At 44.1% G+C, this 22,236-nt stretch overlaps 1 protein-coding gene across 1 annotated transcript in view; it reads right to left on the reverse strand.

Annotated features, from left to right (window-relative positions):
• Window positions 1-16,158, reverse strand: part of arhgap39 (Rho GTPase activating protein 39) — a 381,858-nt gene extending 365,700 nt beyond the window's left edge. Inside the window, exons 1-2 of the mRNA XM_068052219.1 lie at window positions 16,086-16,158; window positions 13,580-13,627 (exon numbers count right to left, since the gene is read on the reverse strand). Of these exons, the coding sequence (XP_067908320.1) occupies window positions 13,580-13,617 (38 nt within the window). The 5' untranslated portion in view covers window positions 13,618-13,627; window positions 16,086-16,158. The remainder of the gene's footprint in view (window positions 1-13,579; window positions 13,628-16,085) is intronic.
• Window positions 16,159-22,236: the final 6,078 nt, after the last annotated feature.

Below are 22,236 nucleotides of genomic sequence, written 5' to 3' on the forward strand. Positions count from 1 at the left end.
TTCTGCTGATCTCCCTTAAAAATAACACACAAAAGTTCCAGCATCTATGGATCTTTTCAGTATTGAAACACAAATTCTCATAATTTAACAAAAAATTGAAGCACTTGTAACATCTTTTACTGACACTTTTGCCATTAGAAAGTTTCTCCTTATTTCCTTTATCAAAACCCTTCATAAATTTGAACACCTCTATTAAATCGCCCCTTAACTTTCTCTGCTCTAAACAAACATAACTTTTTTTTTGAAGAGAAAATATGAAACATGAAAGCTTTCTGCATATCAATTCTTCCATAGATCAATTTCAGCTGTTGTTAATCTGACCACTATTTCATGTAATAGGAAAAAACTCTGTACAAAGGAAATTCAAAGCTCATCATGTGAAATTCTGAAATTCCCCCTGAAATAAATCTATCCTTGCTTACACACTAATCCAGTCACAGAAGTGACTGCTGATCATCCATCCCTCTCGTGAGTGGCAAGTGTTTATCAGCCACTTAACATCTTGGCCACCTACCTCTAATACCAGTAGTACAGTGAACCATACCCAACCACAATGTTGCAGCAGCAGCATTCGCACTGCTGCACAGCTCCATGTTTGACAATCCCAGTTACTGTTGAATTATACGGGCTGAATGGTTGCCTTCTGTGCCCTAATGACTCGATGACTCGATATAGGGCTTCACTTTTTGCTACCAGAGTAATTCATATTTTGGAGAACGCATGGCTTTTTTTTATTAATTCACAGGATATGGGTCTCACTGGAGAGGCCGGAATTTCTTTATGATATGTTCATTGGATCTGAATGTTGCTGGCAAGACCATCATGTTTTGCCCATCTCTAATTGCCCTCGAGCCACCTTTTTGAATTCTGCAGTCCATGAGGTGTAGGTACACCTACAATGTGTTAGGGAGGGAGTTCCAGGATTTTGACCCAGCGACAGTGAAGGAGCAGTGATATAGTTACAAGTCAGGACGGTGTGTGACTTGGAAGACAACTTACATAGAATGGTTACAACACAGAAGATGACCATTCAGCCCATCGTGCCCATGCCTGATCTCTGTACATAGCCCCACTCCCCCCCCCCCGCCTTTTCCCCATAGCCCTGCAAAGATTTTCTCTTAAAATAATTATCCAATTTCCTCTGAAAGCCATGATTGAATCTGCCTCCACCACACTCTCAGGCAGAGCATTCCAGATCCTAACTACCCGCTGCATAAAAAGATTTTCCTCACGACGCCTCTGGTTCTTTTGCAAATCACTTAAATCAGTGTCCTCTGGTTCTTGGCCCTCCACAAATGAGAACAGTTTTTCCTTATCTAGACCCCTCAGGATTTTGAGTACTTCTGGCTGAAGATGGTTGTGAATGCTCAGTCTTGTCTTTTGCACTGATGCCCTGGGCTCTGCCATCAGTGAGGATGGGGATGCTTGTGGAGCCTCCCCTTCTGGTTAGTTATTTAATTCACGACTGGATGTGGCAGGACTGCAGAGTTTTGATCCGACTCGTTGGCATGGGATCGTTTAATTCTACCTATAACATGTTGCTTCCAATGTTTAGCATGCACATAGTCCTGTGTTGTAGCTTCACCAGGCTGACATCTCAATAATTTATTGCCCATTCCTAACTGCCCTCGAGAAGGTGAGCCCCTTTCTGGAAATGCTGCAGTCCATGTGGTTTGATGTGACTGAGTAGCTTGCTCAGCTATTTTAGATGGCAGTTCAGAATCAACCACAATGCTATGGATCTGGAGTCACATATAGATCAGACCAGGTAAGGATGGCAGATTTCCTTCCCTAAAATCAATCTCGTTTACTAATTTTTTTTTTAAACAATCTGGTAGTTTATGGTCACCATTAACAATGATAGCTTTTAATTCAAGGTTTAATTTAATTAACTGAATTTAAATTCTCCAACTGCCATGGTGGAATTTGAACTCATGACCGCAGATTACGAGTCCAGGCTATTGTGGGCCATCAGCGGCAGCAGAATTGTACTCAACCACAATCTGTAACCTCATGGCCTGGCATATCCCCCACTCTACAATTACCATCAAGCCAGGAGACCAACCCTGGTTCAATGAAGAGTGCAGGAGAGCATGCCAGGAGCAGCGCCAGGCATACCTCAAAATGAGGTGTCAACCTGGTGAAGCTACAACACAGGACTATCTGCGTGCCAAACTGTGTAAGCAGCATGCGATAGACAGAGCTAAGCGATCCCATAACCAACGGATCAGATTGAAGCTCTGCAGTCCTGCCACAGCCAGCCGTGAATAGTGGTGGACAATTAAACAACTAACTGGAGGAGGTGGCTCCACAAATATCCTCAATGATGGGGGAGCCCAGCACATCAGTGTGACAGATAAGGCTGAAACATTTGCAACAATCTTCAGCCAGAAGTGCCAGGTTGATGATCCATCTCGGCCTCCTCCTGAAGTCCCCAGCATCACAGATGCCAGACTTCAGCCAATTCAATTCACTCTGCGTGATAACAAGAAACAACTGAAGGTACTGGATACTGCAAAAGCTATGGGCCCTGACAATATTCCGGCAATAGTAGACATGCGCTCCAGAACTTGCCGCGCCCCTAGCCAAGCTGTTCCAGTACAGCTACAACACTGGCATCTACCCTGCAATGTGGAAAATTGCCCAGGCATTGAGAGAGCTTTTGGGCCAACCATCAAGAAGATTGCCCCCCTCAAATCTAAATCAGGGGACACAATCACTGACCAACGCAAGCAAATGGACCGCTGGGTGGAACACTATCTAGAACTGTAGTCCAGAGAAAATGTTGTCACTGAGACTGCCCTCAATACAGCCCAGTCTCTGCCAGTCATGGATGAGCTGGACGTACAGCCAACAAAATCGGGACTCAGTGATGCCATTGATTCTCTAGCCAGCAGAAAAGCCCCTGGGAAGGATGGCATTACCCCTGAAATCATCAAGAGTGCCAAGCCTGCTATAGTTTCAGCACTGTACGAATTGCTTTGCCTGTGCTGGGACGAGGGAGCAGTACCACAGGACATGCGCGATGCCAATATCATCACCCTCTATAAAAACAAAGGTGACCGCGGTGACTGCAACAACTACCGTGGAATCTCCCTACTCAGCATAGTGGGGAAAGTCTTCGCTCGAGTCACTTTAAACAGGCTCCAGAAGCTGGCTGAGCGTGTCTACCCTGAGGCACAGTGTGGCTTTCGAGCAGAGAGATCCACCATTGACATGCTGTTCTCCCTTCGCCAGCTACAGGAGAAATGCCGTGAACAACAGATGCCCCTCTACGTTGCTTTCATTGATCTCACCAAAGCCTTTGACCTCATCAGCAGACGTGGTCTCTTCAGACTACTAGAAAAGATTGGATGCCCACCAAAGCTACTAAGTATCATCACCTCATTCCATGATAATATGAAAGGCACAATTCAGCATAGCGGCGCCTCATCAGACCCCTTTCCTATCCTGAGTGGCGTGAAACAGGGCTGTGTTCTTGCACCTACACTGTTTGGGATCTTCGTCTCACTGCTGCTCTCACATGCGTTCAAGTCTTCAGAAGAAGGAATTTTCCTCCACACAAGATCAGGTGGCAGGTTGTTCAACCTTGCCCGTCTAAGAGCGAAGACCAAAGTACGGAAAGTCCTCATCAGGGAACTCCTCTTTGCTGACGATGCTGCATTAACATCTCACACTGAAGAGTGTCTGCAGAGACTCATCAACAGGATTGCGGCTGCCTGCACCGAATTTGGCCGAACCATCAGCCTCAAGAAAACGAACATCATGGGACAGGACGTCAGAAATACCCATCCATAAATATCGGCGACCATACTCTGGAAGTGGTTCAAGAGTTCACCTACCTAGGCTCAGCTATCACCAGTAACCTGTCTCTCGATGCAGAATTCAACAAGCACATGGGAAAGGCTTCCACTGCTATGTCCAGACTTGCCAAGAGAGTGTGGGAAAATTGCGCACTGACACAGAACACAGAAGTCCAAGTGTATAAAGCCTGTGTCCTCAGTACCTTGCTCTATGGCAGCGAGGCCTGGACAACGTATGTCAGCCAAGAGCGACGTCTCAATTCATTCCATCTTCGCTGCCTCCGGAGAATCCTTGGCATCAGGTGGCAGGACCGTATCTCCAACACAGAAGTCCTCGAGGCGGCCAACATCCCCAGCATATACACCCTACTAAGCCAGCGGCATCTGAGATGGCTTGGCCATGTGAGCCGCATGGAAGATGGCAGGATCCCCAAGGACACATTGTACAGCGAGCTCGTCACTGGTATCAGACCCACCGGCCGTCCATGTCTCCGCTTTAAAGACGTCTGCAAACGCAACATGAAGTCCTGTGACACTGATCACAAATCGTGGGATTCAGTTGCCAGCGATCGCAAGAGCTGGCGGGCAACCATAAAGGCAGGGTTAAAGCGTGGCGAGTCAAAGAGACTTAGCAGTTGGCAGGAAAAAAGACAGAAGCGCAAGGAGAGAGCCAACTGTGTAACAGCCCCGACAACCAATTTTATCTGCAGCACCTGTGGAAGAGTCTGTCACTCTAGAATTGGCCTTTATAGCCACTCCAGGTGCTGCTTCACAAACCACTGACCACCTCCAGGCGCTTACCCATTGTCTCTCGAGACAAGGAGGCCAAAGAAGAAGAATGATCCGTACACAAAAAGCAGGACAAGTCCAACCCGGCCAATTACCGCCCCATCAGCCTACTCTCATCATCAGTAAAGTGATGGAAGGTGTCATCAACAGTGCCATCAAGCAGCACTTGCTTAGCAATAACCTGCACAGTGACGCTCAGTTTGGGTTCCGCCAGGGCCACTCAGCTCCTGACCTCATCACAGCCTTGGTTCAAACATGGACAAAAGAGCTGAACTCAAGAGGTGAGGTGAGAGTGACTGCCCTTGACATCAAGGCAGCATTTGACCGAGTATGGCATCAAGGAGCCCTAGCAAAACTGATGTCAATGGGAATCAGGGGGGAAACCCTCCGCTGGCTGGAGTCATACCTAGCGCAAAGGAAGATGGTTATGGTTGTTGGAGGTCAATCATCTCAGCTCCAGGACATCACTGCAGGAGTTCCTCAGGGTAGTGTCCTAGGCCCAACCATCTTCAGCTGCTTCATCAATGACCTTCCTTCAATCATAAGGTCAGAAGTGGGGATGTTCGCTGATGATTGCACAATGTTCAGCACCATTCGTGACTCCTTAGATACTGAAGCAGTCCGTATCGAAATGCAGCAAGACCTGGACAATATCCAGGCTTGGGCTGATAAGTGGCAAGTAACATTCGCGCCACACAAGTGCCAGGCAATGACCATCTCCAACAAGAGTGAATCTAACCATCTCCCCTTGACATTTAATGGCATTACCATTGCTGAATCCCCCACTATCAACATCCTAGGGGCTACCATTGACCAGAAACTGAACTGGAGTAGTCATATAAATACCGTGGCTACAAGAGCAGGTCAGAGGCTAGGAATCCTGAGGCTAGTAACTCACCTCCTGACTCCCCAAAGCCTGTCCACCATCTACAAGGCACAAGTCAGGAGTGTGATGGAATACTCTCCACTTGCCTGGATCCGTGCAGCTCCAACAACACTCAAGAAGCTCGATACCATCCAGGACAAAGCAGCCCGCTTGATTGGCATCCCATCTATAAACATTCACTCCCTCCACCACCGACGCACAGTGGCAGCAGTGTGTACCATCTACAAGATGCACTGCAGCAATGCACCAAGGCTCCTTCGACAACACCTTCCAAACCCGCGACCTCTACCAACTAGAAGGACAAGAGCAGCAGATGCATGGGAACACCACCACCTGCAAGTTCCCCTCCAAGTCACACACCATCCTGACTTGGAACTGTATCGCCGTTCCTTCATTGTCGCTGGGTCAAAATCCTGGAACTCCCTTCCTAAGAGCACTGTGGGTATACCTACCCCAAATGTACTGCAGCGGTTCAAGAAGGCAGCTCACCACCACCTTCTCAAGGGCAATTAGGTATGGGCAATAAATGCTGGCCTGGCCAGTGACGCCCACATCCCATGAATGAATAAAAAAAAGGCCTCTTGATTACTAGCCCAGGTCATAACCACTAAGCTACCATCCCCTATCTACTGCACTGAGATCTTTTAAAAATAGGGTTTGATTTTATAATACGACATTCGTAAGTGCATTCTCTGTAGAACATTCGCACAAACTGAATTTATCACAGAGAGCACTAGTGATGATGTGGGTATAAGTATGATGATCTGCAGCTCTGGAAGTTATTAAGCCCCATCCAGTGGAGTAAGTGTGATCATATGCCAGAGTGGTAATAAATAACATCACTGCCACCTATAATTTCCAACTAACAGAAAACACAGCTTCAGAAATTCAGTTTTGATCCCCATCATAAAAACATCCCATCACTCAAGAGTTATGATCCAGACCTTCAATGCCTTCTTTCCTTACTGAAGAACAACTTGCATTTATATAGCGCCTTTCACAATCAGAGTCAATGAAGTCTTCACTGTTGTAATTTAGGAAAAGGCAGCAACCAATTTGTTTCCCGTTTGTGATGTTGGTTGAGAGATAAATATTGACCAAGATTCCAGGAGAATTCCCTTGTTCTTCTTGCAATAGTGCGCGGGATCTTCTACTTCCACCTGAGATGGCAAACCATTGAATCTCTCATCTAAATGACGGTACCTCCAACTGTGAAGCACTCCCTCAGTACTACACTGAAGTGAAGTCTGGTTATAGACATACGGCTATGGAGCGAGACATGAAACCACGAGATTCTGACTCAGCACAAGAGTGCTGTCCACTGAGCCAAGGCCAACACTAAACTATGGAAAAGTAATTCAGCCTCCAAAATGAAGCAACCTATTTGGTAGCACAGTAATTCAAGAGTCACGGGTTCTTTCTGTGATTTTCCTCACGTGTTCTTGCAAGTTAAAAATTAGTTTGGCCATTTTGGCAGCGGATAGGGGAAAGGGATAAACACTCTGAGTGACTCTCATCTGTAACTCAGTCATCTCATAAGATTATGAAAATGGCACAGAGATAAACTAATGCACAAAGTAGGAAGAGCATAATGATTTTTTTTAAATAGTGGGAGACCAGGTCCTTCTGCATCACTGCAATTAAATGGAGATCTTTCAGACACCAATGCTAATTCACTCACAATCCATCTTTCTAGTAACATGGAACTTCAGCTCGGATTGAACAGCTGTTTCACTACAGTACATAAGAGACATAGAGTCGTTTACTGCATAGAAGGCAGCCATTCGGCCCATTGAGTCTATGCTGGTTCTCCACAGAGCAATCCAGTCAGTCCCACTCCCCTGCTTGATCCCCAAGTTTATTTCCTTCAAGTGTTCATCCAATTTCCTTTTGAAATCATTGATTGCCTCCGCTTCCACCACCGTTGTGGGCAGCGAGTTCCAGGTCATTATCACTCACTCCTCACATTCCCCCTGCATCTCTTGCTCCAAACCTTCAATATGTCTCCCCTAGTCCTTGTACAATTAGTTAATGGGAACAGTTTTTTCTTGTCTAACTTATCTAAGCCTGTCCCAATCTTGTACACTTCCATCAAATCTCCCCTCAATCTCATTTGCTCCAGGGAGAACAATCCCAGCTTTTTCAACCTAATCTTGTAACTAAAATCCCCCCATCCCTGGAACCATTCTGGTAAATCTCCTCTGCACCCTCTCAAGGACCCTCACATCCTTCCTAAAGCATGGTGACCAGAATTGGATGCAACACTCCAGTTGGGGCCTAACCAGAGTTTTATAGCTCTGGCTAGATTAGAAGGTCGCAAATGTCACCCCACTATTTAAGAAGGGAGGGAGAGAGAAAACAAGGAATTACAGACCTGTTAGCCTTACATCAGTCATTGGGAAAACGCTAGAACCTGTTCCAAAGGATGTGATAAATGGACACTTGGAAAATAATGATCTGATTGGGCATAGTCAACATAGATTTATGAATAGGAAATCATGTTTGACGAACCTGTTGGGGTTTTTTTGAGGATGTTACTAACAGAATTGATAAAGGGAGTCAGTGGACGTGTAACAACTTGGATTTTCAGAAGGCTTTTGATAAAGTCCCCCACAGGAGGTTGGTTAGCAAAATTAAAGCACATGGGATAGGAGGTTAAATACTGGCATGGATTAAGGATTGGTTAACAGGCAGAAAGCCGAGAGTAGGAATAAATGGATTATTCTCACATTGGCAGGCTGTGACTAGTGGGGTACTGTAGGGATCAGTGCTTGAGCCCCAGCTGTTCACAATATCTATCAATGATTTGGATGTGGGGACCAAATGTAGTATTTCCAAGTTCGCAGATGACACAAAACTAGGTGGGAATGTGCGCTGTGAGGAAGATGCAAAGCCGCTTCAAGGGGATTTGGACAGACTTAGTGAGTGGGCAAGAACATGGCATATGGAATATAATGTAGAAAAATGTGAGGTTATCCACTTTGGTAGGAGGAATAGATGTGCAGAATATTTCTTAAATGGTAAGAGATTAGAAAGTGTAGATGTACAAAGGGTGTCCTCGTCAATAAGTCACTGAAAGCTAACATGCAGGTGCAGCAAGCAATTAAGAAGCTAATGATATGTTAGCCTTTATAGCAAAAGGATTTGAGTACAGGAGTAGTGAAATCTTGCTTCAATTGTATAAAACCTTGGTTAGACCAGACCTGGAGTACTGTGTGCAGTTTTGGTCCCCTTACCTTAGGAAGGATATTATTGCCACAGAGGGAATGCAATAAAGGTTCACCAGACTTGGTCCCGGGATGGCAAGACTGTCCTATGAAGAGAGATTGGGGAAACTGGGCCTGTATTCTCTAGAGTTTTAAAGAATCAGAGGTGATCTCATTGAAAACTACAAAATACTGAAAGGGATAGACAAGGTCGATGCAAGTAAGATATTTCCCCTGATTGGGGAGTCTAGAACCAGGGGACACAATTTCAAAATAAGGGGGAAGCCACTTAGGACAGAGATGAGGAGAAATTTCTTTACTCAGAGGGTTGTGAATCTTTGGAATTCTCTATCCCAGAGGACTGTGGAAGCTCAGTCATTGGGTATGTTTAAAGCAGAGATTTCTAAATACAAATGGCATAAGGGGATATGCGGATAGTGTGTAAAAAAGGCATTGAAGTGGAAGATCAACCATGATCATGTTGAATGGCAGGGTAGGCTCGATGGGCTGAATGGCCTACTCCTGTTCCTATAAAGTTCAGTCTATCTTCCCTTTAAAATAGTTAAAGACTTATCTTCAAACCAAGAAGAAACATAGGCATTAACAACAGAATCAAATAATTTGAAGAGAGAAAGTTACAAATCTAAGAAGCAGAATTAGGTTGTCTCTTCTAATCGCTCGGGAAGAGTATCCAGCACAGGCCAGGAGGGTCCTGGGTTCAATCCCTGCCTGCACCTGGCCAGCTGATTTCAGGTGGAACAGCAGTAGGAATGCTGCAATTTGTCTCAGTGCCCAAGGTTAGAGAGAGAAGTATTAGCCAGGGTTCCTGCTCTGATCATAATTTAGTGGTGCATGCCGGAGGCGTAACTGTGTGAATGTCGAGAGCAGGGTTTGCTTTCAACTGTCAACCAGTCCTCTGCCATTCACTTCCCATGCTAAATACCTGAAAAATGGCCAGAGGTGAGGTTCCAGAGGATACCTGGCACCTGTGTGAAACAAAAGGAGTCAATGGGCTGGATTTTCTTGGTTGGGTTGCGATCCCAACAGCAATTAAGAAACCACCTCCAGGGTCCCTCCAATTAAGAATGGCAGGAGGATCAGTGAAGCAGGAAGCCCCGATGTCCAGCTGGCAGCCCGACAGCGAGAGGTGGGCACTGCTGAGACAGGCAGGAGCCAGTAAGGGAACCTCAAAATGGAGGTGCTCTCTGCAGAATGGTAGAACTGTTAAAAATCCCTCATAGCCACAGCTGTCAGGCCATTGTTGTGAAGGGAAACAATTTAGGAACACAGGAACAGGAGAAGGCCATTCAGCCCCATGAGCCTATACCAGTTAGATCATGGCTAATCTGCACCTCGATTCCATTTATCCATCTTAGCTCCAGAATCCTTTCATACCTAACAAAATTCTATTGATATAGGAACATAGTTTGTAACACTTCGGTTAAGAATTTCCCTATCTTCCATCCGCACACCACTTAACTCATGAAAAAAATCAATCCGGCCAGAAATGCATAAAGATTAGAAGGCAGTTTTTAACAAATGTGGCACCGATTTCAAAATGACAATGTCAGTTGCACTGGCGTGGAAAATATTAAGCAACTAACAAATCCATGATTTTAGTAGGAGTGGTGTCTTAGGCGGAGCCTGAAGGGAGCTGCTTAGGAAATGCAGCTGCAGGAACTGAAACCAGATATTTCAGCTGGCATATCTTTATTTTTTTCTTCACAAGTTGGCTGCATTTTTTTTGGGCGGGGGGTGCAGACACATAAACTCCAAAATCAATTCACAATTAATATAAGTGAAATGCATACCATGAAATTTGCCAGCAGTGGAGGGAATAACAGACTCGTTGCATTTCAAATCATATAGTCTATATATTTTTAATATAAATTTATGGGAAGGAGCTGGTAATTTTAAATTCTATTACTGCCTGTTGTGAACTGTCCAGCTGCTCGTCTCCCAGCTGATTTGTTTTTGCTTGGTTAAAGACGATACACAGTGCTGTCTGGTATGCAAAATGTCACTTCAAAGGCATTCTTCCATTGCAATTATTGCAAAGTAAGTGGAAACTACTTAACACAGACCATTTGCTTTGTCCTAGAATCAATCAATTTAAAGCAAAGGGTTTTAAGTCACACGTTTCAATGGGCTTCAGTTTGTTGTTTTGTTGTAATTCAGGAATAATTCAATGAGCTTTGTTTAATAATGGAAAACACCTGTTGGTTCCGTGTATCCCAGTTTTGAATTTCAGAAAAGATACAGATAGACCATAAGATGATTACAGACGAGGTACTCTATTCATCCCATCTCAGTTCAATCACCCAGAAATACCCGAATATCCGCCCCATTGCAGCATCTACTTCGTTCTTATAACGATTCCAGAGTTGTTTTCCTCCATTGGGAGCTATTCGATGTGTTGGTCACACATTGTGGGCAGAGCTTCCTGACTTCAGTCCTAAATTTGCCTTTTACTAGTTTAACCTATGTCCACCTATGTTACTTTCAATATCATTTCCAATTTCGTCTGCTTCTCCAATCATCCATTTCAGGAAGCATTGTGCCAGCTCTTCCTGTACTGGTTCACATGTGAATTTGGAGACAAGAATGACTCTTTCTGGTTAGATAAAGCCTCACGTATAAGTTTCATGTCACAGATTTGTCCAGGTTCGTAATACCAAGAGAACTACGACAGTATCACAACCAATATTTTTACCCAAACAGAGGTAGTCACACATTCTTAATCAAATGAATTATGCAGTATTAATTTCCCACTACTACCTAATTTTATTTTTATAAACCTGATTCTTAGTTTATAGCCCAAATAATTCAGAGACCTATCATAACCTCTGCATCACCAACTCGTTCTTTCACAATAAACCCTGTCACCAGGTTTCTTGGAGGCACCCAAGATCACGTCATTGGCACCAGCTGGACCTCATCGTCACAAGGCGAACCTCTTTAAACAGCTTCCACAGTGCAGACTGCGACACCGACCACTCCCTGGTGTGCAGCAAGGTTAGACTCAAACCAAAGAAGCTGCATCACTCCAAGCAGAAGGGCCACCCGTGCATCAACACGAGCAGAATTTCTTATCCACAGCTGTTACATAAATTTCTAAATTCACTTGAAAAAGCCCATCAAAATACTTCCACAGGGGATGCAGAGACCAAGTGGGCCCACATCAGAGACGCCATCTATGAGTCAGCTATGACCACCTATGGCAAACGCGTGAAGCGGAATGCAGACTGGTTTCAATCTCACTTTGAAGAGCTGGAACCTGTCACAGCCGCTAAGCGCGTTGCACTGCTGAACTACAAGAAAGCCCCCAGCAAGTTAACATCCGTAGCACTTAAAACAGCCAGAAGCGCTGCACAAAGAACAGCCAGGCGCTGCGCAAATGACTACTGGCAACACCTATGCAGTCATATTCAGCTGGCCTCAGACACCGGAAACATCAGAGGAATGTATGATGGCATGAAGAGAGCTTTTGGGCCAACCATCAAGAAGATCGCCCCCCTCAAATCTAAATCAGGGGACACAATCACTGACCAGCGCAAGCAATGGACTGCTGGGTTGAGCACTACCTAGAACTGTAGTCCAGGGAGAATGTTGTCACTGAGACCGCCCTCAATGCAGCCCAGCCTCTGCCAGTCATGGATGAGCTGGACGTACAGCCAACAAAATCGGAACTCAGTAATGCCATTGATCCTCTAGCCAGCGGAAAAGCCCCTGGGAAGGATGGCATTACCCCTGAAATAATTAAGAGTGCTAAACCTGCTATACTCTCAGCACTCTACGAACTGCTTTGCCTGTGCTGGGAAGAGGGAGCAGTACCACAAGACATGCGCAATGCCAATATCATCGCCCTCTATAAAAACAAAGGCGACCGCGGTGACTGCAACAACTACCGTGGAATCTCCCTGCTCAGCATAGTGGGGAAAGTCTTCGCTCGAGTCGCTTTAAACAGGCTCCAGAAGCTGGCCGAGCGTGGCTACCCTGAGGCACAGTGTGGCTTTCGAGCAGAGAGATCCACCATTGACATGCTGTTCTCCCTTCGTTAGCTACAGGAGAAATACCGTGAACAACAGATGCCCCTCTACGTTGCTTTCATTGATCTCACCAAAGCCTTTGACCTCGTCAGCAGACGTGGTCTCTTCAGACTACTAGAAAAGATCGGATGCCCACCAAAGCTACTAAGTATCATCACCTCATTCCATGATAATATGAAAGGCACAATTCAGCATAGCGGTGCCTCATCAGACCCCTTTCCTATCCCGAGTGGCGTGAAACAGGGCTGTCAGTTAAGTGAACTAATTACAGCATTACATTACCAGATATTGCATGTATAAAGTCACACAAGACCACAGCAGGTGGTCATTCAGCCCCTTGAGCCTGCTTCACCATTCAATTAGATCAAATCTATCCCAATTTGCCTGCCTTTGCTCTATGTTGCTTGATACCCTTACCCAAACTGAGGTTGTTGTGTTATTTAACTGCTGCCAGACACTTAATGACCAGTCACAGGCAGTAACATCTACTGTTATTATGGTAGCAGGTTTTAGCACCTGACCTGACTCCAGCTGATGGACACTGTGGCTAGTAGCAGCATTTCACTATGGTCAGCTAACTCACAAAGAGGCAACACAGGGCATTCCTCCTCTCTACTGCTCACCATCACAGTCAGCAATTCAATAACCTGCTAATCAAATGAGGCAATTCCAATCACTGTGTGCTTAAATCAAGCTATAATTAATGCACAGTTGATTCCTGGAGAGGAAAAAAACATGCTTGCTATGCATTATAAAGTGGTAAGTCCAGTCATAGAATTTTACTGACATCACAAACCACAATTCATAAATAAATAGCCTGAATTTTCTTTGCCATTTTCTTCTTACCATGTGGTAGTGCTTTCCGTCTCAGTTTCAAGCTGCATGTCGTAAGACCTGAAAGAACATTGATTTCATAAACTTAGTAAGCGCAGTTACCATTTAATTTTTCCAGTAACTATTACAATTAACCCTTTTATCAAAGTACAAATACTGTTTTTAAAACAAAAACTTTTGAATAAATGGCCTCCTCCAAGTAGTGTACCATATATGGCCATGTCATACCATGCCAATGCCTGGAATTCCCTACCTAAAACCATGGTGGAAGGACCATCACCATGTGGACTGCAGCCAGACAAGAAGATGACCCACCAACACCACTGCTAGGGACGGGCAATAAAAGCAGCTTTGCCAACATCATCCACAGCACAGGAACTTTTTTTTATAAAGATATTGTTGTTTGTTACCCAAGGGTGGATGCATTAAGATTTGGTCTTGATTCATCAGAACCAGAACTCCTGATCCTCAGTGAGGTGTTTTGATGAGCGAAGGAGGTAAGGTGTTGTTTCCACACAGGGAGTGCGAGAGGGAGGGAGAAAGAAAAAGAGATAAAGACTTGCATTTATATAATCCCTTTCACAACCACCAGACGACTCAAAGAGCTGAACAGCCAATGAAGTACTTTTGAAGTGTGGTCACTGTTGTAATGTAAGAAACGTGACAGCCAATTTGCGCACAATAAGCTCCCACAAACGTCAATGTGATAATAGAAACATAGAAAATAGGAGCAGGTGTAGGCCTTTCGGCCCTTCGGGCCTGCTCCGCCATTCAAAAAAGATCATGGCTGATCGTCTAATTCAGTACCTTGTTCCCGCTTTCTCCCCATATCCCTTGATCCCTTTGACATTAAGAAATATATCTATCTCCTTCTTGAATATATTTAATGACTTGGCCTCCACTGCCTTCTGCGGTAGAGAATTCCACAGGTTCACCATCCTCTGAGTGAAGAAAATTTCTCCTCATCTCGGTTCTAAATGGCATACCCCCTGGTTCTGCACTCTCCAGCCATTGGGAACATCCTCCCTGCATCTATCAGGGACCAGATAATGTTTTTTATGATGTTCATTGAAGGATAAATATTGGCCAGAACACCAGGGAGAGCCCTCCTGCTCTTCTTTGAAATAGTGCCATGGGATCATTTACATCCACTCAAGCAGGCAGATGGAACCTCGGTATAACGTCTCATCTGAAAGAAGACACCACCAAAAGTGCAGCACTCTGTCAGTACAGTATCAGTGGAGATTTTTGGGCTCAAGTCCTGGAGTGTGACTTGAACCTGGAACCTTGTGATGCAGAGGTAAGAGTGGTCCCAACTGAACCACAGCTGACAAGAGGCTAAAAAAGATTGGTAGCAAACAACAAAACAAACAGCACCGGCAAAGTCCTGAAAGCACCTTCTCATTGCGCATAGACTAAACATAAGATATAGCAGACTAGTGTGGATTACCAAGGCAACAGCCTACTAGGGGAGTTAAAACAGCATTACAAAAAGCACAAAACTTATTGGTCACCTGAATCTCAAGGCTATGTGACTGCCTATAAAAGAAAGTCTTGCATTTATATAGCACCTTTCATGACTGCAGAACATCCCAAAGCATTTTACAGCTAATGAAGTACTTGTGAAGTTATGTCACTGTTGTAACGTAGGATATGCAACAGCCAATGAGCACAGCGAGATCCCACAAACAGTAATGAGATTGATGGACTGATATTCTGTTTTTAGGAGTTACTTAAGGGATAATTAGTAGGCAGTGCATTTGGCACTTCCACATAGTAATGCCTGGAGATCTTTTGTGTCCATCTGAGAGGGCAGATAGGCTCTCAGTTTAACATCCAATCCGAAAGTCCTTTGACAGTGTAGGACACCCTCAGTACTATACTGGAGTGTCAGCCTGGAATTTTAGCTCAAGTCTTCTGTTAGCCAACATTTTTCCCTTTAAAAAACTTCTGCTGGGTAATATTGTGACATGTGATCAAATTCTGTCAGATTATGATTGCTACATTTACAACAATTAAGACAAGATGGACAATGTCACGAGAGAGAGCCAAGTTCAAAAAGAATAGCTATTAGGAATGATGTTAAGTGCAGTAAAGCCTATAAATTTCAAATCAGTGTCAACTAGATACAATGCACATAAGCAGGATGTTAGGAAATTTTCTTTGTTATCTCCTGAATCAGGACACGATGCTAACATGCACCAGAACTACAAATGGTAACAAAGTCTGATTATATAAGTCACACCATTGATTGGGGGGTGGGGGGGGTAAATCATTTACTTCAAAAATGTGTGTTCCCCCACTAGCTCAGTAGGTTTTAGCGCTCAACTATGGTGACAGTGTGGGCATTGCAAATGTCTTTAGTGCTTTGGGAGGGGATGACTGGGAGCCTGCCCCCAGCAGCTGAGGGTGCATTTGGACATCAGGTGAGGGCAAGATCAGATTTGGCAGTGAAGCGGCTTTGGTGGAAGGGCCCGTCAACACTCACTATGCTCACGCAGGAAGAACACAGAGGTACCTTAAGCGAGGTTCCAGAGGGCGGCCAGTAACTGTAAAATCGTACGCCAGCAGAAGTCGACGCCCTCTGAAGAAGCCCTGAGGGGAGAAAATTAGCAAATAAACATTTTAAAGGAAGGACTCTCGCTGCTAGCAGTGAGAAGATAAGCTTCCCCTCCTGCAGTGAAGTCACATTGCCTTCAACAAAAGCCTGTGGATTAACAAAAACCTGTGGATTATATGTGCCAATCACAGCATATGATGTACAGCCTCTATTTAGCACTGAGAACATAATAACCTAAGAAATAAAAGTAGTAGGCTCTTTGAGCCTTCTCCGCTACTCAATAAGATTATGGTTGAACTTCTACCTCAACTCCATAGAAACATAGAAAATAGGAGCAGGAGTTGGCCATTCGGCCCTCGAGCCTGCTCCGCCATTCATTATGATCATGGCTGATCATCCAACTCAGTAACCTGTTCTGGATTTTGCCCCATACCCTTTGATCCCTTTAGACCCAAGAGCTATATCTAACTCCTTTTTGAAAAACACAATGTTTTGGCCTCAACTGCTTTCTGTGGTAGCGAAATCCACAGGGTCAACACTCTCTAGGTGAAGAAATTTTTCCTCATCTCAGTCCTGAAAGGTTTACCCCGTATCCTTAGACTATGGCCCCTGGATCTGGACTCCCCCACCATCGGGAACATCTTTCCTGCATCTACCCTGTCAAGTCCTGTTAGTATTTTATAGGTTTCTATGAGATCCCCCCTCACTCTTCTGAACTCCAGCGAATATAATCCTAACTGACTCAATCTCTCCTCATACTTCAGTCCCGCCATCCCAGGAATTAGTCTGGTAAACCTTCGCTGCACTCCCTCTATAGCAAGAACATCCTTCCTCAGATAAGGAGACCAAAACTGCATATAATATTCCAGGTGTGGCCTCACCAAGGCCCTGTATGATTGCAGCAAGACATCCCTGCTTCTGTACTTGAATCCTCTCGCTATGAAGGCCAACATACCATTTGCCTTTTTTACCGCCTGTTGCACCTACATGCTTACCTTCAGCGACTGGCGTATGAGAACACCCAGGTTTCGCTGCATTTTCCCCTCTCTCAGTTTATAGCCATTCTGATAATAATCTGCCTTCCTGTTGTTGCTACCAAAGTGGATAACCTCACATTTATCCACATTATACTGCATCTGCCATGCATTAGCCCACTCACTCAACTTGTCCAAATCACCCTGAAGCCTATCTGCACCTTCCCACTTGATCCCATATCCCTTAATTCCTTTTGGACCCAAAAAAATTTATCGATCTCTGTCTTGCATATACTGAATGACTGAGCATCCTACATCTGTTGGGGGTTGAGAATTCCAAAGATTCAAAGGCCTTTTGAGTGAAGAAATTTTATCTCAGTCCTATATGGCGGACTCTATATTCCAAGACTGTGACCACCACCCCCCGCACAAAGTTCTACACGGCACAGTGACGCAGTGGTTAGCACCGCAGCCTCACAGCTCCAGCGGCCCGGGTTCAATTCTGGGTACTGCCTGTGTGGAGTTTGCAAGTTCTCCCTGTGTCTGCGTGGGTTTTCTCCAGGTGCTCCGGTTTCCTCCCACATGCCAAAGACTTGCAGGTTGATAGGTAAATTGGCCATTAGCCTACACAGAGGGTGGTGAGTGCCTGGAACTTGTTGCCAGGGGAGGTGGTGGAAGCAGGTACCATAGAGACATTTAAGAGGCATCTTGACAAATACATGAATAGGATGGGAATAGAGGGATAGGGATCCCGGAAGTGCAGAAGGTTTTAGTTTAGGCAGGCATCAAGATCAGCGCAGGCTTGGAGGGCCGAATGGCCTGTTCCTGTGCTGTACTGTTCTTTGTTCGCCTCTTACTCTTCTAAACTCCAGCTGAACAAGCCTAGCCTGTCCAACCTTTCTTCATAAGACAACCTGCCCATTCTAGGTATTAGTCTAGTAAACCTTCCCTGAACTGCTTCCTATGCATTTACATTCTTCCTTAAATAAGGAGATCAATACTGTACATAGTACTCCAGATGTGGTTTCACTGTATAGCTGAAGCATAACTTCCCTACTTGTGTATTCAATTTCCCTCACAATAAACATTCTATTAGCTTTCCTAATTACTTGCTGTACCTGCATACTAACCTTTTGTGATTCATGCACTGGACACCTAGATCCCTCTGCATCTCAGAGCTCTGCAATCTCTCATCATTCGGATAAAATTCATTTTTATTTTTCCTGCCAAAATGGATAATTTCACATTTTCCCACATTATACTCCATCTGCCAGATTTTTGCCCACTCACTTAACCTACCGATATCCCTTTGTAGCCTCCTTATGTCCTCTTCACAACTTACTTTCCTACCTATCTTTGTGGCACACCACTCGTTACATCTTGCCAACCAGAAAATGACCCATTTATGCCTACTCTCTGTTTCCTGTTAGCTAGCCAATCTTCTATCCATACCAATATGTTACCCCCTACACCATGAGCTTTTATTTTCTGCAATAACCTTTGATATAGCATTATCAATTGCCTTCTGGAAAACTAAATACAGCACTTCCACTGGTTCCCCTTTATCCATAGCACATGTTACTTCTTCAAAGGATTCAATAAGTTGCTGAAACATGATTTCCCTTTCACAAAACCATGTTGACTCTGCCTGATTACCTTGAATGTTTCTAAGTTCCCTGCTATAGCGTCTTTGATAATAGTTTGTAACATTTTCCCTATGACAGATGTTAAGCTAACTGGCCTGCAGTTTCCTGCTTTCTGTCTCCCTTCCTTTTTGAATAAAGGAGTTACATTCACTATTTTCCAATCTAATGGAACCTTCTCTGAATCTAGGGAATTTTGGAAAATCAAAACCAATGCATCTACTATCTCACTAGCCATTTCTTTTAAGACCCTAAGATGAAGTCCATCAGCACCCAGGGACTTGTCAGCCTGCAGTTCCAACAATTTGCTCAGTACCACTTCCCTAATGATTGTAATTTTGAGTTCCTCCAATTTCCTGATTTACAGCTATTTCTGGGATGTTACTTGTATCCTCTATGGTGAAGGCTGATGCAAAATATCTGTTCAATCCGTCAGCCATCTCCTTATTTTCCCTTATTAATTCCCCAGGTTCACCTTCTATAGGGCCAACGCTCACTTTAAGTCTTTTCTTTTTTAAGTATGGTCTCACCTAGGCCCAATATAATAAGTGCACTAAGACTTGTTTACTCTTACACTCCAATCCCTTTGTAATAAAAGCTAAAAAGACCATTTGCTTTGTTTATTCCTTGTTGTACCTGCATATTTAATTTTCTGTGATTCGTGCACAAGGACATCCAGGTCCCTCTGAATACCAACATTTCCCAGTTGCTCACCAATTTTAAAAAATAATTTGCTTTCTATCTTTCCTACCAAACTATATAACTCCACTTATCTCCACGTTATATTTTATCTGCCTCATTCTTGTCCACTTAACCTGTCTATATCCCTCTGCAGCCTCTTTTCGCCCTCCTCACAGCTTAGTTTCTCACTTAGCTTTGCATCGCCAGCAAATTTGGATACAACATATTTGATCCCCTCATCCAAGTCATTAATATAGACTGCAAATTGCTGAAGCCCAAATACTGATCCTTGCAGTACCATCCTAGTTACAGCCTGCCAACCAAAAAATAACCCATTAGTTTCTGTCAGTGAACAACCTTCAATCCATGCTGATATATTACCTAATTACCATGAACTCTAACTTTGTGTAAATCTTCTAGTGTGGCACCTTATTGAATGCTTTTTGAAAATCCAAATACAGTACATCCACTGGTTCCCTCTTATCTACCCTGCTAGTTGTAAGCCCCAAAAAACAGATTTGTTAAACATGATTTCCCTTTCATACATGAGTATTGACTGAGCCTAAAAATAGATTCTAGCATTTTCCTTACAACTGGCGTGAGGCCAACTGGCCTATAGTTTCTCGTTTTCTCTCCCCCTCCTTTCTTGGATAGGGGCATTACGTTTGCTACCTTCCAAACTGTGCGAACGATTCTAAAACGTAGAGAATGCTAGAAGATCAAAACCAATATATCCGCTATCTCTCTAGCCATTCTTTTAAAAGCCTAGGGTGTAGGCCATCAAGTCCAGAGAATCTGCCGGCTTTTAGCCCCATTTATTTTTCCAGTACAATTTCCTTACTAAAACTGATTTCTTTAAGTTCCTCATTCTCACTAGAATGTTTTTTTGCATCTTCTACCATAAGGACAGATACAAAGTATTTGTTTAATATCTCTGCCATTTCCTTATAATTTCATGTCATTATTATAATTTCTCCTGTTGCTGCATGTAAGGGATCCACATTTACTTTCACAAATCTCTTCCTTTTTACAAATCTACAGAAGTTTTTACCGACTGTTTTTATGTCTCTTGTTAGTTTACTCTTGTATTCTATTTTATCTCTCTGTCAATTTTTTGCCAATCCTGAAATCCTCCCAATCCTCAGACTTGGGACAGTAACAAGCACTCAAAACATTCTCCTGGAAGCCTATACCCACTCCCCCAACAAACAAAACACATCTCCACAAAGTGATGGGCAGAAAATGGAAGAGCATCACCATCCTTTCCCAGACATACATGAATACTGCCTCAACACCGTCATGCCACCAGAACACTGGGCATCAGTGACCAAGTATCCACACTCCTGCTATATCTGCCTAAACCCTTAAGTGAGTGGGAAATAATTTGGCAGATAGAGTATAATGTGGGAAAATGTGAAGTTGCCCACTTTGGCAGGAACAATAGCAAACGGATGCAGCTTATTTAGATGGAAAGGGACTGCAGAATGCTGTGTTACAGAAGAATCTGGGTGTCCTTGTACATGAATCACAAAATGTTAGCATGCAGATACAGTAAGTAATTAGAAAGGCAAATGGAATGTTAACATTTATTGCAAGGGGGTTGGAGTATAAAAGTAGGGAAGTTTTGCTACAACGGTTGGTGAGACCACACCTAGAGTACTGCATACAGTTTTGGTCTCCTTCCTTAAGGAGGGGATATACGTGCATTGGAAGCAGTTCAGCGAAGGTTCACTCGGCTGATTCCTGGGATGAAAGGGTTGTCTTATGAAGAAAGGTTGGATCTATATTTACTGGAGTTTAGAAGATTGAGAGGTGATCTTACTGAAACATAAGATTCTGAGGGGCTTGACAGGGTAGATGCTGAGAAGATGATTCCCCTCGTGGGGGACCTAGAACTAGGGTGAACAGTTTCAAAATTAAGCGGTCTCGTTTTTAAGAAGGAGATGAGGAGGAATTCCTTCTCTCAGAGGGTTGTTAATGTTTGGAATTCTCTTCCCCAGACAGCAGTGAATGCTGGGTCAAGGAATATATTCAAGGCTCAGTTCGACAAATTTTTTTAGAGTCATAGAGTTATACAGCACAGAAACAGGCCCTTCAGCCCATCGTGCCTATGCCTGCCATCAAGCACCTACCTATTCTAATCCCATTTTCCAGCACTTGGCCCGTAGCCTTGTATGCTATGGTGTTTCAAGTGGTCATCTAAGTACATCTTAAATGTTGTGACAGTTCCTGCCTCTACCACCTCTTCAGGCAGTGCGTTACAGATTCCAACCACCCTCTGGGAGAAATTTATTTTCCTCAAATCCCCTCTAAACCTCCTGCCCCTTACCTTAAATCTAAGCCCCATGGTTATTGACCCCTCCACTAAGGGAAAAAGTTTCTTCCGGTCTCACCTATCAATGCCGCTCATAATTTTGTATACCTCAATTATGTCGATTTTGGGTACTGCCTGTGCGGAGTTTGCAAGTTCTCCTTATAACCGTGTGGGTTTCCGCCGGGTGCTCCGGTTTCCTCCCACAGCCAAAGACTTGCAGCTTGATAGGTAAATTGGCCATTGTAAATTGCCCCTAGTGTAGGTAGGTGGTCGGAGAATTGAGGGAAGGTGGGGATGTGGTAGGAATATGGGGTTAATGTAGGATTAGTATAAATGGATGGTTGATGGTCGGCACAGACTCGGTGGGCCTGTTTCAGTGCTGTATCTCTAAATAAATAAAATAAAAAAAATTAAAAAAAATTTATACAGTTCCATCATAACCTCCCTGCTCATATTCTATGCCTCGGCTAATAAAGGCAAGTATCTCATATGCCTTC

Source organism: Heterodontus francisci, chromosome 2 (genome assembly GCF_036365525.1).
Source record: "Heterodontus francisci isolate sHetFra1 chromosome 2, sHetFra1.hap1, whole genome shotgun sequence".
Taxonomy (NCBI): Eukaryota; Metazoa; Chordata; class Chondrichthyes; order Heterodontiformes; family Heterodontidae; genus Heterodontus; species Heterodontus francisci.